This window comes from Sorex fumeus, unplaced genomic scaffold (genome assembly GCF_029834395.1).
Source record: "Sorex fumeus unplaced genomic scaffold, SorFum_2.1 ptg000007l, whole genome shotgun sequence".
In the NCBI taxonomy this organism is placed as follows: domain Eukaryota; kingdom Metazoa; phylum Chordata; class Mammalia; order Eulipotyphla; family Soricidae; genus Sorex; species Sorex fumeus.
The window spans coordinates 35,959,952-35,977,884 of NW_026606064.1; the positions used below are offsets into that span (position 1 = coordinate 35,959,952).

General features: G+C 42.5%; 1 protein-coding gene across 1 annotated transcript; it reads left to right on the top strand.

Annotated features, from left to right (window-relative positions):
- The first annotated feature begins 715 nt into the window (after window positions 1-715).
- On the top strand, window positions 716-17,711 carry E2F8 (E2F transcription factor 8). Its single transcript, XM_056138562.1, has 12 exons — window positions 716-730; window positions 2,655-2,933; window positions 3,291-3,447; window positions 5,845-6,159; window positions 6,368-6,529; window positions 8,285-8,422; window positions 10,580-10,783; window positions 11,059-11,146; window positions 11,390-11,921; window positions 16,488-16,620; window positions 16,738-17,135; window positions 17,442-17,711. Exons 1-12 carry the CDS (start codon window positions 716-718, stop codon window positions 17,622-17,624), a joined length of 2,604 nt encoding a protein of 867 aa, XP_055994537.1. The 3' UTR covers window positions 17,625-17,711.
- The last annotated feature ends 222 nt before the right edge of the window (window positions 17,712-17,933 follow it).

The window sequence follows — 17,933 nt, forward strand, 5'->3', positions numbered from 1 at the left end:
GTACACAGCGATTTGCATCTTTTTTTTTTAATCTAAAAATAAGTAGTAGTCATAAGGCGCTCTTTAAATGCCCAGAATATTATTGGCGCTAAGGACTTAAATTTGGAAGTTCATAAATTGCTTCCTAAGACTTCATTGCTGAGCCTTTGATGCACGTGTGTGTTAGGGGAGAAATCCAGACATCTAGATGCAGACTTTCATCCAGATATTTGGGGTCATATCTTCTGAGCTGGAACCTGGGCTTGGGGCTCCCAGCCCCGAGCGCTGATCTGTTAACAGGTGGGTGCTTGTGCTTGCTACAGTTCGTTCGGTGGGGTTCAAAGAATGGTCTGCCTTCTTTAAAGGTAGGAAAGGGCTGTCTCTAGAAATTCTGTGGGTTCCTAGAAGTCTCATGACAGTGGATCGGTAGACTGAAGGAATTTACTGGAGATTGATGGATTCCTCTCCCCAGGGGGGCTATCTCTGATCAGGAACAACATTACATGCTGTTCCACCGATTTTCGTTAGTCTTTGTTACAGCAATCAGTGGTGTTTTAAGAGGAATTTCCAAGGGATTGCCTAAATTTATTTTTTATTAACTTGTTTTATTTTTCCTTTCTTTAAGGATATTATACTTAAATAGACTTAATTGGACTACTTACACCATCAGACTTTTGAGAGGAATTCCAGATTTTTCATTCTTAACGAAACTCTAAATGAACAAGAAATTTACAGAATGGAGAACGAAAAGGTATCTTTTTAGATTCACTGTTCATTCTTGCAGCTTAAATATAATTATACCTCTAGCTTAACTTCATAATTCTTCAATATCCTGTATCTTTTTAATGCCATTTTAGATAGCCTCTTTTAGTTAGCCTTTCTTAACCTCTGTTAAAATCCTGAATGAAAGGAAAATTCAATTTTTGAAGAGAGGTAGAGCTGTCCAGAGTTAATGTGATCTTTCATGTTTTTCAAAAATCTCAAAAAGATAAGCTTAGGGAAAGGATATTTCAGAATAATAAAAAATTGGTAGTTAACATTTTTTCTGAAAATTCTTGGACAATTAAAATTCAGAAAAGGCACTGACATGATTTGAGTCTGAATTTCTTTTTTTTTTTTTGATAATTTTCTGTCAAACCATCTGCTGTTTTTCTAAACTATGGGGGTGACAATACCCATTTATGAAGGCAACATTTTGTAAAATTACCAGAAAAGGGGAATGGAGCAGCAGATAGGGCGTTTGCCTTATCAATTGCCAACCCAGGTTCAATCCCTGGTACTCTTTATGGCTCCCTGAATCCTGCCAGGAGTGATCCCTGAGTTCAGAGCCAGGAATAAGGCCTGAGCATAGCCAGGTGTGACTCTTCCCTCAAATTACAAAAAAAATAGTCAATGGGATATCTTGATTGGGATTCAACTACTGATAGGTTTAAAAATAAAATATGTAAATTTCCTAAAAATTTTAGATCTTTGCCTAATAAAAGAACTTTTCTCACTTTTGATAATCTGAGTCAAAACACTGAGCTTTTGAGAAAATCTCATTCTTGGGCAGTTACGGATAAGGATACTCCTTGGAGTTCAAGTTTAAAGTTACTTATAAGCACTGATGCACAAGCTGGCAAGGATTCCCCATTGGGCCCATCACATGGTTTCCATATTAGAGCACAGACCTGGATTGAGGAGATCCAGGTGACTAGTCTCAGCCTGGCTTTCTTTTTCTATAGAACAGAAATACAGGATTTAATGAAAATACAAATGTAAAAGCACTTGATAATCCTGAAATGCCACAGACAGATAAAAATAGTCCCATTAATCTTTGTTGCTAAAGTTTTCAAGAAATCGGTGACTCTGTTCTTTGACTTACTACCTTTCCAAGCATTTTCTTCAAAATAGCTATAGATAAAAAGCCATAGATGGTGACATTCCCAGGGTCCAAATGTAGAAGAAATGGAGCCTCCCCCATTAGTCTCACTTATGAATTATGGTTAATTTACTCTCATTTCTCAGGGATACTTTCCCCCCTTTTCTCCATCTAGAAAGTAAAGGGCTTTCGATAACCAAAGATCCTAATTTTCTGGCTAGAAAGTCTACTCTGAAGGTATCTTGGATTTTGTTCTCTGTAAGATTTTGCTAATCAGACTGACCCTCTACGCTCTTACCCTGTCCCTTTGGCTCTCTGTCTTTTCCATGACTGGGGTTTATTGAACACCAACTGCACTCAGCTCTGATATTAGCTGGAACGGGACATGCTTCTCTTAGAACCATGTAACGAGTAGGGATACCCTTTGGAGATTAAGGTTACTTAAACTGATTACTCCTTTAGAGGAAGCTGAGTGAAAGACATATAGGAACTCTATACTACCTTTGTAACTCTTCTGTAAATTAAAATGATTGCAGAATTCAAAGGTTTAAAGTCAAAGTTTTTTTATTCTTAAAGTGTAAGATGAAAACATCTTCATATTTTGAAGATATTCATATTTTATTGCAAAATTGAAAATGGTAACTTTAGTCATTAATAAGAATGAAAAGTACTTGATCATTGGGATAGTTGCTAATTTAATCAATTCTGCAACCCTATTTGACTTTTTTTTCCTTACTGATCTTCTGTTATACAACAGGATATGGAAATCCTGATTTACAATGGATTTAATTCTCTACCTTTTTTTAAAAACCAGGAAAATCCCTTTTTTGAGCCTCATAAAAGGGGACTGATGAAAACACCTCTGAAAGAATCCACGACGGCAAATATAGTGTTGGCAGACATTCAACCTGACCTTGGTCCTCTGACAACACCCACCAAGCCCAAGGAAATTGCCCAGGGAGAACCCTGGACACCAACAGCTAATCTGAAAATGCTCATCAGTGCCGTAAGCCCAGAAATCCGCAACAGAGATCAGAAAAGGGGGCTGTTTGACAATAGTAATGGATTACCTGAAGCCAAAGATTGTTTGCATGTAGGTTGCTGAGAACTGGATGTGTGTGGTGTGGTGTGGTGTGGGATTTGGGGCAGGTGGGTATGGGGAATAGCAGTAACAGAAGAGCCAGCAATATAAAGCATCACCTCCATGTACATCGTGAGGAAGATTTCATTACTGGAAGTTTTGAATGTTTAACATCTTTTCAGTTTAAGCTTCCCTGTTAGATCTGTCAGGCAATCTGTATTGGTTCCTCACCTTTATCTTTTTTTCTCAGACTTTGCCGCTCAGCATGTAGATCTAAGAGGTATTAGTCACCAAGTACCGCTAGATGCCCCTGATAAATCCATGAAACTTTGTTCCAGAATAAGATATTATTTACCTTTTCCTTTGCAGGAACACTTATCTGGAGATGAATATGAGAAATCTCAACCAAGCCGAAAAGAGAAAAGTTTAGGATTATTGTGTCATAAGTTCTTAGCAAGATATCCGAAGTATCCTAACCCTGCTTTGAATAATGACATCTGTCTTGATGAAGTAGCTGAGGAACTTAGTAAGTATGCAAAGAACTCACTGAAATATCAGGTTAATAATTCAAAAACCCTAATGAGCTTATTCCTTTAGACCAGCCTAATCAAGCAAGGGTTTGGAGTGAGAACACTAGGGCCAGGAGGATATTTTAATTCTCTGAAGCCCTCTGAACTTGAAGAAAGGTATGTAGTTTCCAGTTTCAAGGAGTCTTGTAACAGCAGCAAAACATCAAAGTGGAGATTGCTTCTGTCTCTATTTCAAAAGCTGGTAGCCTTAAGGAAAGCAATAGTGTTTTTATGACTTCTTTCAAAAACAGCTACAATTCTGAACTGCTCTGCTGCTGTCTCTTTAAAAAGCCAGACTGGGGAATGAGTTCTTGGTAGCTTCTGCTGGGATCAGCTTCTGTAGTGGCAGCGGGGCTGTTGTGCTCACCACTTCCAAGCCTGGTTGTGAGAACCTCCAGTTTGGTGGTTGGCAAAAGTCACTATGGTGAGAGGGGTGGAGTGAGTAACAGGATAAATCAGTTGCCTTGCAATGCATCCAACAGAACTCCGTGAGGGATCACTTCTGACCAGGAATAGCCCATGAGCACCACCACATATGGCCCAACACCCACCTTCCCTGCCTCACAAAAAAGCCACTGCAGTGTTGTGTCTCCATATATTTTTCATAGATATAAATCAGGTTATAGCTACAAAGAAGTCTGGCAAATTCAAGGTACCTTTGGAGTCATGAAAATGGAAGCAATACAGCAGCTAAGGCACTTGCCTTGCAAATAAATGGCCAGCCCTGGTTCTATCTCTGTCAACCCTTCTGAGCCCTGACAGGAGTGATCCCTGAGTGCAGAGCCAGGAGTAAGCCCTGATCACCACCAGGTGTGGTCTAACACTCCCACATCCCCTCCAACTTCCACTCCCCCCAAATCATACTATGAAGAGATATACTAGATGTTTTCAAATAGAGCTATCACCCCATGAAGAAAGATTTGATTAATGTTGATTTCTAAATAACAAATTTATTTTATGTTTTATTTCAAGTTTATTTCATGCTTGATCTAATGACTATTTCTAAATAGCAATTTTATTTCATATTCATTTATTTTAAGAATAAGCCATTTGGGAGGTACAAGAGAACTCTGGGTTTTGGTTTGGGGGCCTCACCCAGTTGTGCTCAGGGTTTTCTCTGGCTCTGCTTAGGAATCAATCCTGGAAGTTCTCAGGTCACTGTATGCAGTGCCTGGGTACAGGTCAGCATGTGCCAGGCAAGTCCCTTACTCACTGTACTATTTTGCCAGCCCAAGAATAAGCCATTTTTGCATATCTGTTCACATATACTTAAGTATAACATATAGGATGTATGTTTCTTCCTCAGTATTTTCAGGGATTGGTTTTAGCCTCCCCCCACCCCCTGCCCGGGATGCCAGATATCATAGAATGGCATAGTTTATACATATAACCCACATATATCCTCTTATGAAATTGAAGTCATCTCTAGATTACTTATGACACTTAATACAAATTGGGAACTGCATTAGTCATGCTTATGGTTTAGGGGACAGAAGCAACATCTGTAGGTATTCAGTGCAGAGACACCATGATAGGCCTGATTTCATAGTACCTATTTTCACGGTACTGTGATTTGTTGAGTTTGCAGATACCAAACTACAGGTGATGCCAGCTACAGTTTCATTCAGTAGGTCAGTATGGCTTACTCTGTATGTGCTGGACAGTTTGGGATGACACCAGTGAACAAATAGGACATCTCTGCTCTGTGGATCCTGCTATTTAGTGGGGTAATAGAACATGAAAGACCTCAGTGATCTTCTCAAAGAAGGTGGCATCTGTGCAAGGACTTGATAGAATTGAGGCACTGAATTCTGAGAACACTTACAAGAGTGATTTTAGGCAAAAGGAACAGCCTAAAGGGAATTCCAGAAAGAGTAAGAAATCTTAGTCCCTTTGAACTATCTTATGACAACTCTGTGTGTGTGTGTGTGTGTGTGTGTGTGTGTGTGTGTGTGTGTTATGTTTTAGAGAGCAGTATCAGTTATAGGTTTGAAATAAGGGATTTGGAGTTATTATTAAAGACTTGATTATGCCACTTACTGCTTTGTTTCTTGGGATGAGCTCTTCAGCCAGCCTGAAACTCTATTTTCTCATCATTAAGATATAGCTAATACCCATCTCCCCGGTTTAAAGTAAAAATATCCTAAAGCTATGAGGCACCGTAGTTAGATTTTCTTGTCTGTAATTACATGATTTGTGCCCTGGGAGAAGGTCTCTCCTTTCTCATCTTCACACTTTCTGTTGGATATAAAGGAAGTTTCATCACCCAGAACTGAGTCCAACAAAAGTGAGCCGTTGCTGTGCACACTCCAAAATCTGATCCTACGTATGTGCAATTCCTCATTCTTTTGTAGACGTTGAGCGTCGGCGCATCTATGATATCGTCAATGTCTTGGAGAGTTTACATATGGTGAGCCGATTGGCCAAAAACAGGTACACATGGCACGGGAGACATAATCTCACCAAAACCCTTGGGACACTGAAAAGCGTTGGGATGGAGAACAAGTATGCTGAACAGATTATGATGATCAAGAAAAAAGAATATGAACAAGAGTTTGACTTCAGTAAGAGTTACAGTATAGAGGATCATCTCATCAAATCAAATACTGGCCAAAATGGACACCCAGACATGTGTTTTGTGGAACTCCCTGGAATGGAATTTAGGGCAGGTAAGAAATGGTATTGAGAGGCACAGGTGGTGTGGCACTTCTCGGATTTGAGAAAAGACTCTTTAGAGAACACTTCTGCTGCCTTTAACATTTAAATGCCGCAGTTGTCACTGTCTGACCGGGTTTGGGGTATTTTTAGCCTTGTTACTTTAGAAGTCACTTGTCCTTTCATGAATTTTAATTCTCTAATCCCCATACTTCTCCAAAGCCTCTGTAAACAGCCGCAAAGACAAGTCTTTGAGAGTGATGAGCCAGAAATTTGTGATGCTTTTTTTGGTATCGACGCCTCAAATAGTAAGCCTAGAAATCGCTGCAAAGATTTTAATTGGGGAAGACCACGTGGAAGATTTGGACAGAAGCAAGTTTAAAAGTAAGTGTGACAGTGACCCTGGACTTGTGGACCTGTCCTAAAACAGCATCTCGGTAACTGATTTCCAGACACATTTGCTATCTATACAGGTCTTCTCCAATTCTGCTTTTGTATCTACATCTCTCCCTTGGAAGCCCGATCTGAATGTGCGAGCTAACTTGTAGGAGTTAAAGATGTGTATAGGACTGCGCTGTCCTATTTGTCTTCTTTGGCTAATCAGCAGTTCCTTAGAGGTTACCTTATTTGATACAGTAATATTGTCCCCCCACCCCACCCCAGAATTACACTCAGAGAATGTGTAGGAGCCTGGTAACCTAACTGAGTAATAAATTGCCAAGTGGCACTGGAACCCAGCTCGCTGCTATTGGTACTAGCTCTCCACTGTGGGGATATGAATACCTCTTCTAAGATGCCCTGGACATGTCCTGCGGCACATCGGTTTACCATTTTGAAGGAGAAGCCAGCACACCTGTTTCAAACTGGGAATGATCCATAGGTCAGGTTCTGGTTCCTAATGCAAACTCAGCCCTGACCTCTGTGACAGACTATACAGGAACCTGCACAGAGCCTAGCGAGACTAGGAGAAGAATTGTTTGGCACACCAGGACTAGCCTGCTGTCGCCGTCTCTGTTTCCTGTTAGTGTGTGCTTCCAGGGAACTCCACGTTGACCATGAGGACAGTCTAAATATGGGGCACTGTGAACCCCAGCTGTATGATAAGGGGGAAACCCCCCATCCCCCACCCAAACAACAACAGAGGCTATGGGAAATGCTTAAGACTCCTTCCCATGGCTGAAAAGTTCTTCCAGTCCCCTAAAAGCATATATAGGAAGCCCAGATTGATAGTGTTGCTGTGAAGACAAAATGAAGTAGAGTAAAGGAAAGTAATCCTGTCACTTGACTTGGAAGAAATGCAGTTTCCAAAAACATGTCCCAGTACTATGGATGCCACCCTTCTCCCCATCCCCCGCTTTGTTCTGAGTCACCAGACAGTTTTCAGCTCTCTATTTCACTGGTCAGTCACAGCGTTGGAAAGGATTCTAAGAACTGAAAAGGGGTCATTTGCTAAATCCCAAGGGATTTCATTCAGAGCCTTCTGCTATGGCTATGGAGAAGGAGCTTTGATCTGTAATTTTGTACAAGCAAGCTAAAAGGAGAGGTGAACTTGTAACAAAATTTTTTAAAGATATGTAAGATGTTTAGATTTAATAAATCTATGCATACTGTGTAATGCAAGAATCCAATTTTACAATGTTCGTTGGAAATAGAATTTTTTGTGTCTAATGATATTAAATAGTTTAAACTATGGCCAATAGGAAAGGGATACATTTATCAGTGATATTTTGTTTCTATTTTTTCAGAACATTGTTGCAGAAGCCTCTTTAGAACTCTCCGCAGAGTAACAATTTAGTTTTTTAAATCTGTAACATAGTTCCCTAGAGGGTAAGCTCAGATGTGCTTTATTTTCTCCTTTGAAAATTCAGTAGCAGAAGAAATTATTTTTCCTATTAAAAGCGTAAATTTTTAGTACTTAAATATTTCAGTTTTTAGTGTTTAGAAACAAAATGCTTCTTAGTATTTAAACTATATTTTTTAATTTTAAAGCAGTTATCACTAAGATACCTTAAAAAAGAGTCAGGTTTTCCTGTCTGTCATTGGGAATTAGTAAAAAGCTGACTATAAGTTCTTATGAAGCAGAACCCATTGCTCTTCCCTTGTTACATTAAGTGTTTAATGTGCTTTTTTGTCCCCCAGCAAAAATAAGGAGGTTGTATGATATAGCTAATGTTCTGAGTAGCCTGGATCTTATCAAGAAAGTTCATGTTACAGAGGAAAGAGGCCGAAAACCAGCTTTTAAATGGACAGGCCCAGAAATCAGTTCAAATTCTGGTGGTATGTTTTTGTTTTCTCTCATGTTTTTGCTCCATTATTCTGGCTTTACGTATACTTGGAGATGTTCTCCTTTCCCCTTCTAACCCACTCTCTGACATAGAAAGAATATATCAAAATGGTTGAAAAGAACGAAGAGAAATAAGGAAAATTTGGCTTCTACCAGCAACCCAGTGTTCATGACTATTTCTCATCCTGTGTCTAGGAGGTAAAAGCTTTATGTGAAAGAATATTTAAAAAGTGATACATTATTAATGCATAAGATGATCATAACAGAGCCTGTGCACCTTGAAATGTGGGACGCCTCTGCCTCTATCTCATCTGGGACCAGAGGTGTCCACATAAAGTGTTCCAACATTGGGGCTGGAGCGATGGCACAGCAGGTAGGGCTTTTGCCTTGCATGCGGCCTTGCACCTGGGTTTATTCCCAGCATCCCATATGGTCCCCCAGCACCGCCAAGAGTAATTCTTGAGTGCAGAACCAGGAGGAACCCCTGTGCATTGCAGGGTGTAACCCAAAAAGAAAAAAAAATGTTTAAACATGGGCCATAGAGGCAAAGACATAAATTACAGTACCAGCTCAGCCACTTACCAGCTGTGTGACTTTGAATAAGTTACTTTCAAGTGCTCAGTTTTGTCACCTGCAAAACGGGGAGGAAGGGGAAAAAAAGGTGCCTTTGCAAAGTTATTGTGCTTTTGGATACAACCTTAAAGAGAGATCCTTTGCTGCACCATTGGGAGTCTGTTTAGGTGCTGGAACACACTAACCAGATTCACATCTCAGGCTCAAATTGGACTCACTATACTGACAGACTTTGAGTTCTGTGCTTAAGGTCTCTGAAGTTAAGTGTGCAATTTCTGAGAAATAGCTACCTGGACAGTTCCACAGACTGGGTGGCTTATAGGCAACCAAGATTTATTTCTCACAGTTTTGGAGGTTAGGAAGTCTAAGGTCAATGTGCTGGCATATTCATTGTCCAGTGAGATCCCAGTCTGAAATCAACTGCCTCTTGGTTATAAATTTACATAGTGGAAAAGGACTAGGAAGCTCTGTGTATTATCTTTTGTTGTTGTTGATTTGTTATGGGGAGTCACAACTGGCAGTACACAGGGTTTATTCCTAGCTCTCTGTTCAAGGGCCACTCCTGATGGGGTTCAGGGGGCCAGGTGAGATGTAGGGAATTGAACCCAGGTTTGCCACATACAAGCCAAGCATCCTACTACTATACTACTACTCTGACCATACTGTGGAGTTTCTTATAAGACCATGCACCTATCTAAGAGGGCCTGCCCTTATCACCTAGGCAACTCCCACCCGGCAATGATACTATAGCACAGTGGTAGGGCGTTCGCCTTACAAGTGGCCAACATGGCCGACCCGAGTTCGATTCCTCCGCCCCTCTCGGAGAGCCCGGCAAGCTACCGAGAGTATTCGATATGCCAGACATAGTAACAACAAAGTCTCCAATGGAGACGTTACTGGGCCCGCTCGAGCAAATCGATGATCAACGGGAGGGCCTTTACCTTTACCTTTACCTTTATGTCTTCACAGACGGCATCAGTGTTCACATTGGAATTTGGGTAGGGGATATACTACTCAGTTCTTAGTGGTTCAGGTCACCACTGCCTGACAACTCCAGACTCTACACATTGTAGAATACATAGTGTATTTTTGACACACTAATAAGAAAGAGCATTTATAGTAAACAATAACTGATGTTTACCGTGGAAAACACCACTGGTATAAGTCAGAGTGGGCTGCAGAGATGTCAAAGAATAAAATACTATCTCCAAATTCCTTTAGCAAGTTAAGCGAAGTTGTTTCAGGTAGTAATTTTTTTTTCTTTTTGGGTCACACCCGGCGTTGCACAGGGGTTACTCCTGGCTCTGCACTCAGGAATCACTCCTGGCAGTGCTCAGGGGACCATATGGGATGCTTGGAATCGAACCTGGGTCTTCCGCGTGCAAGGTAAACGCCCTACCCGCTGTGCTATCGCTCCAGCCCCTACATAGTAATTTTAAAGCCAAGTGTGGCATATAGTTGGCACCCGGTAGCTTCTGAGACCCTTCAAAGAGCATCTTAGAATGACACTTGGACTTCATAGCCCCAGAGGAAGCAGATCCACCAATGTTCTAATGTTCTACCCTTTTCTATTTCAGGTCTCAGCCCAGTCAACCCTTTTGCCCCCTCGGATTTGGAAGTGAAGCAGTCTTCAAAAGAGAACTGTGCCAAGAACCTCTTTTCCGCCAGTGGGAAGCCAAATTTTACCAGACACCCATCTCTTATCAAACTAGTAAAGAGCATAGAAAATGATCGGAGAAAGATAAATTCTGCTCCCAGCAGCCCTATCAAGGCCAATAAAGGTATATTTTCACTAGTGTCAGGTCTCTGCTTGGCAGAATTCCTTTGTTTCTCTGATCGTATCACTTGCTTGGGACTTCTTAGAGAATTGTTTCAATCAATTTACCTAAGCCATTTTGAACCCTAATGTAAGCAAATTAAAGGATAATCACTGATGAGGCTTCTCACTTATTGTGTGTGTTTGCAGGATACTTTCTAATCAGTCCTTTGGCTTCAGGAAGGTCCATCTCCGATTGTTGACTTTGACCACCTTTTCCTCTTCTTTTTATTTTTCCAGCTGAAAATTCTCAGAATTCTGCACCGTTCCCAAATAAAATGGCTCAGCTTGCAGCTATTTGTAAAATGCAGTTAGAAGAGCAATCAAGGTAGGTTGGCAGTGCCCATTGGTGATTTTTTTTTTAATTCCTTTTCCCTGGCAACATTCACGTAACTTAGCTTAGGAAGGATAGACACCCTCCCCAGAATCTGGCTAGGGTATCTTTTCTGTAAGGCCTAACAGTTATCACAGAAACTCTGTGAAACCTGGCTTTAATCTGAGGCTTTGCGTAGTGGAACCTGCAGAGAAAATGAGTTTCCATGGTGTCATGTTTTGTATTTTTGTCTTATAGTGAACCCAGAAAGAAAGTGAAAGTCCAGCTGACAAGAGCTGGGCACTGCAAACCAGTGGCCCCTCTGGACACCTCATCGAGCGCAGAGCTGGAGCTGACAGCACCATCCCTCATCCAGCCCCTGGGGGTGGTCCCCCTGATCCCCAGCCCACTGTCTTCGGCTGTGCCTGTGATCCTACCTCAGGCCCCTTCGGGTCCATCCTATGCCATCTACTTGCAACCTGCCCAAGCCCAAACTTTGACCCCGCAGCAAGGCCTGAGTCCAACAGTTTGTCAAACCCCCTCTGCTAAAACTCTGAGATCAAAAGACTCTGCGGATTCCACCACTGAGAAGGTGACCAGTGATTCCTCTAAGTCCTATACCTCCGCCAGACCTGGCAGCTTGCTGCCAGGACCAGAAAGACAGGGTGCCAAGCATCAAGACAGGGAGCCGGCTGGTGAAAGGGGCCCAAAGAGGGCAAGCCTGCATGAGGACGGTGGCTCCAAAAAGAGATTTAGAGACGACCTGAAAGGACTTGAAAATGTCTCCACGGTGAGTACAGTCTTGAACGATGGGACTCCCCCCATTTGGTGGCTTGTGAAATTTGTCCATGCAAAGAGCAGTCTCTCAGGAGACACCAGACTGTTCCTTAGCATCCCGTAATCCAAACAAGGCCCCAGACAGCTAATCCCTTGGCAGGAATGACGACAGGGACATTTTTAACCTTTGGAGGAAGGGATTATTTGCTCCCTTTTTAAGCACCATGAGTGGTTGTCGTGCAGTCCATTTCTTCATCACACATTTGCAAACACCTGTCGTTGAGAGTCTTAAGTAATTTATAAGCAGACATAGCACGGAATGAATGGCTGCATGCGTAGGGTTCTTACAGCTCCCACTTTCTGAGATGTTTGATGCCATGTAACTGGCATATGTAGCTTAGAAGATCTATTTACCACCCCCAGTTGTTTTATTTTTAACCTAAAATGTAAGCTAGAATTCCCATTTCCTATAAATAGAAAAGTCACATCTATATGAACAAATTGTAGGTATACTTGATCATTGATTATAGAGATTTGAGTATTCTGGGCAATTTTTTCCCCTTAACTGTTTAATTGGGCATTTACAGGGTGCCTACCAGCATACCAGGTATCAGAAGCATGGGACACTTCTCATTACATTTATGTCTTTTTTATCCCTTGGGACAATTATAATGAAAGACATTATTATAAAACAAACGCTATTAAATGTGGAAGCAGAAGTTAACCTCTTTTTTTGTTGTTGTTGCTGCTATTAACTCAAGTTACTTTATTTCTCCGCATCATGTGGTTCCACATCTATAAAAGATTTTGTTCCACCAGATTTCCCTGACCATCTCGAGCACTGGGGTTTGAATCAAATCAAACCCACCACTTGTCCTTGGTGACAGTTGCTTTAGAACAGTTGCCCCAGGACTGGATTATGGTTTTTATGAGGTTAAATAAAATTTTTTACAGCATGACTTTCATAAAGATGTTTGTGATCCTTTTAAGGGACTAGAGAAGTATGGAAGGTTGTTACCTGTAAATGTTGTTATTCAGGAGGCTTTAGAGGTTGTTCAAATTATCCCTAAGGATGGCTTCATTGAAACCATTCAAAATACCTATTATCTTAGCCTCTTATCATTTTTTGCATTGAATATACTGGCTAGGGGGGAAAATTACTAGGCTTTAGCATGATTCAATTTTCTGGGAACTCCCTAATCTCTCTAGGCCAATGGGTATGATTTTATAATGGTCTCCTGTTGCTCACTTAGTTATTTGGGATTAGAGTTTTCAGTGGACAGATTTTCAATGTCCTAAGTGTCTTTGTTCATCTCTGTGATTTCATTATTACCATTTCTTTTTAACGTGGACAGTGAGAGATTTATTCAACAAATGTTTACTGAGAAAATTTGTACTTCTAGGGTTGCAGAGAGGATAACATATAGATAAACATAGACACATCAGGTGGTACATGATAGGAACTGTTGTGAAAATTAACCAGGATCAACACAAGGGCTAATAGGAAGAGGAGAGTAATGGAACTCAGAAGCCGGATAAGATGATGTGACAAATAGGTCAAAATCCATTCATCCCATTATCTTAAAACTTCTTTTTAAATAAAGGAGTTGGCATCATAGGTTACAAGATTTTGTGATGAATATAGTTTGTATCAAATTGTATCAAGTTGAGAAATAATTTTTATCAGAGTATATGTTTTGCTGAAGATTAGTAAGAGTTAAAACTATTAAAGACAAATAGTGTCTTCCATATACTATGGAAGAGTGTGATTAAAGATATTAAAGTACAGCTATTTATAAGGTGTCTTAATCCTCCCTTTAAATACTCTCCAGGGGGGCTGGAGTGATATAGCACAGCGAGTAGGGCATTCGCCTTGCACGCAGCCAACCCAGGTTCGATTCCCAGCATCCCATATGGTCCCCTGAGCACTGCCAGGAGTAATTCCTGAGTGCAATGCCTGGAGTAACCCCTAAACATTGCTGGGTGTGATCCAAAAAGAAAAAAAATAGTCTCCAGGGGCTGGAGCTACTATAGCAGTTAGGGTCATGCCTTGTGTGCACATAACCTGCGTTCCATTCTAGTACTACCTGGTACTGAGCATCACTAGGAGTGGCTCTAGAAGCCCTGGTAGAGCCAGGATTTCTTAGGTAACCCCCAGAACTGCAGGGCATTATATGGAACCTCCCACCCAGTTGGCCAAGAATTTCTGGTGGGACTCTTGGGCCTCTGAACACCATTGGAGCCCCCGCCCCCCGCAAAAAAAATTCTCTATTATTAAAACTTTATTTATTTATTTATTTTAAAAAGCAGACTAACATTTAAAGGAATTCAACACCTGTGATTACTACCAAACATATACTTGTATTTATTTATTTATTTTTCTTTTTGGGTCACACCCAGTGATGCACAGGGGTTACTCCTGGCTTTCCACTCAGGAATTATTCCTGGCGGTGCTCGGGGGACCATCGAACCTGGGTTGGCCAAGTGCAAGGCAAATGCCTTACCCGCTGTACCATTGCTCCAGCCCTATTATTAAAACTTTAAAGGAAACTTTACTAAAAGGTACTAGACAGTACCAAGCATCTAAGAAGCACAATTTAATGCTCCCTATATACTTTCAACATTGTGGGTCCTGAATTCACTGGTTTCCCAAGGAAAAAGACAGAAACCAGTAACCTCTAGATCAAAGTGAAGACTGTTGTTTTGACCAAAGAGAGAAGACAGATCTGGAGGGAAGATAATGGGCAGGAGCCTGGTTTACAAGAGTTGCTTTGACCTTTTGCCAGTCCCACTCATGATAAGGCTGACGCTAGCTTTGCCGGCAGCTTAGCCACCCCCCACCCTCCTGTAGAACGCCCACCATGTGCAAGAATCTAGCAGGCATGGGGGACAACACATACAACCAACCTCTGGCTTGTTCTATTTGGAATAAAATGTTGGGGAGGTGGCGACAGATTAGACCACACCCATCTTTACTTGGGTATGGCCTAACCTGCCCTTCACAGACTCAGGAATCTCTTCTGGCCAGGATTGGGAGACGATGCATGGTGCTGGGTATCGAATCTGGGTCGGCTGCATGCAAGTCAAGCACTTTGTCCATTGTACTGTCCTCTGGCCCCAGGAATATGACATTATTATCTACAACTTACTCTAAGATCAAGGGTCTCTGATATGAACATACCTGTTTTCTCTTGTTTTTTGTTTTTTGTTTTTTTTAAGAGAGAGATTTTAAAAGTCTGGTGCCCTCCCCTTTAATGTGTATATTATTAAGAGTATTTGTGCAGTATCATTAGAGTTCTAAGTGCTAGAAAGAAAACACATGGCAGTGCAGTTCCTTTGTTCTAAACCAGGGGATCAGCAAGCTCTTTCTATAATGGGGCGTAAACATGTTTGTCTTGGTAAGCCATATGGCCTCTCGTAGACCTCTTTAACTCTGACAGGGTGCAAACACAGAGAAGCCTCTACAGACGCTACTTGAATGTTTGGGGGCATGACTGTGTTCCAATATAAACTCTACTTATAAAAACAGCCAGCGGGGCAGAGAGATAGTATAAAGTACAAGGGTTCAGGCACTTTCCTAGTGTGCGGCTAAGGTAGCTATCCTGATTCAAATCCCAGCACTCCCTATGGTGCCCCCCAGCACTGAGCAGAGTGTTTTCTGAGCACTGAGCTCATTGTAGCATGCCCCCTACCCCCAAAATAAACCAGGCAGTAAGCCAATTTTTTGACCTATGGTTTGTTTGGCAACACCATTTCTCTACCTTTCTTAAAATGTTTTCCTTGAGTACTATTACTACCAAAAAGTTAGTTGTCCTACAACCTGTCAAATACTCTGCTGGCTGCCCCACACAGGGATCCCCAAAGCATGCCCTCATGAAAGTCAGCGAGGAATTCCCTAATGCAGGAATCACTCTTCCTTTGTTTAACTCAGCATTTCCCCAACAAAGTCAACGTGGTGATTTGTAACCAGCGTGAGTGTCCTGTGGCACTCGGATTCCCCCCCAAGAGTACTTTGGGAAATACCATCCCACAGCCTTCAATCAGCTGTGCCACGATGGTGTCCTGGTGCATTTCACTTTGTTCCAAGAGTTAGCAGCATAGCCTATGATCAAGTCTGACAGCAGGGCTTAGGGTGAGGGGTGTTCGGTGAATCATGCCCATCAGCAGGCTCAGTGATGTCTGCAGGACGTGCTTCCTGAGACCACATGTGGCAGTTAAAAGCTAGTACAGGCTGAAGAGATACAGCAGGGGTTAAGGCACTTGCTTGCACAGCCAACCCGGGTTCAATCTGCAGCACTACAGATGGTCCCCCAAGCCCTGCTAGGAGTAAGTCCTGAGCCCAGAGCCAGAAATAGGCCCTGAGCACTGCCGAGTATGGCCTAAAAAAGCCAAGGAAGGAAGAGAAGGAGGGAAGGAGCGAGCTGCAGAGCAGACCCACCCAGACCCACCTCATTGGAGGCAGTGGTCTGCAATTAGGATAAATCACCCCCACAGGTTGGTGATTCGTCCTTGAAGAGACACGTAGCATTTCTCTTGCTGCATTTGTGTGTAAAATAAACCTTGCCTTCTTGTTTCCTAGACCTTATTCCCATCAGGATACCTAATCCCTCTCACCCAGTGCTCAACCCTGGGGACAGAGTCCATTTTGCCTAATAAAGAAAACGCGGGGACCCTTTCCCCCAACCACAGGATCTACAGCTCCCCAATCACAGGTGCGTGCCCGGGGAGCCCTTTTCAGACATGGGTTTGTGTCAACTTTATGGGAGCCTTGTAGAGTATGTTGGGCCCCAGGCCTGTGCCTTGAGACGGTCTCCCCCTGTTCTTTGCAGGTGTCATTCCCGTGACCTCCTCCGAACTCACTGCTGTCAATTTTCCCTCTTTCCACGTGACACCTTTGAAGCTCATGGTCTCACCAACTTCTGTGGCTGCTGTACCTGTTGGGAACAGCCCGGCTCTTGCTTCCAGCCACCCTGTTCCCGTGCAGAACCCCCCCAGCTCAGCCATTGTAAACTTCACCCTGCAGCACCTGGGGCTCCTTTCCTCAAGTGTGCAGGTGACCGCCAGCCCTGCGCCCGGCTCTATCCCCGTGTCCCCCCGAGTAGAGGCCGTGAGTGTGACTCTGGACAGTACAGGCGCACAGCAAGGGAAGGCGAGCAGGTTCGACTCACCAGTCTCTGGCCAGAGCCAGCCAAATGGACAATCCGCCTCTGGATCTGGGGCACAGCAGGTGAGTATGTTTTGGTGTCATTGATTTTCCGTCGAATGAAAAAGGCCAGGTGGTGGGAGACTTGTAGCGGGCTTTCTCCCGGCTGGCCCAGGAGACGATATAGGGTGCTGGGGATCAAACCCTGATTGGCCGCATGCAAGGCAAGTGTGCCCTACCCACATACCATGGATCCGTCACCCAGCTGTCTCACCTTAATGAAAATAATTGAGACTGTGAAATGAGGAGCCTGACGAGGCTGGGCTCCAACCCCGTGCCTTAGCCTGTGTGACTTTAACCTTTCCTGTCCATGTCTCTCTTTCCAATCAGCCTGTTCCTGTGACACCCAAAGGGTCACAATTAGTGGCCGAAAGTTTCTTCCGTACCCCAGGAGGACCAACAAAGCCGAACGGCTCCCCCTGCGTGGATTTTGATGGTGCTAATAAAACCTCCGTTGGAACACTCTTTGTCCCTCAGCGAAAACTGGAAGTCTCCACGGAGGATGTCCATTAATTGAATGATTTGGTTTTAATTTTCTAAAGAGCTATTTGGAAGGAAAGAGAGACTGATTTGGAAAACACATTCTCTGAGAATACTGTAAATATGTTGGGAGTTTACTAAATTTTAAAGCAGACACATGTTTTGGTAGATACACACACTTGTATAAGGCAAAACTAGCTCTTCAACCCTACAAAATAAAAGGAAAATGTTGAACTAAGGCATATCAACTTCGAGAAGGAAAGGATCTGTTATTTCAGCTGTGCCTATATTATTATGCAAAGTAACTGTATTAAAGTTTACATCCCTTTGAGTGAGTATGTG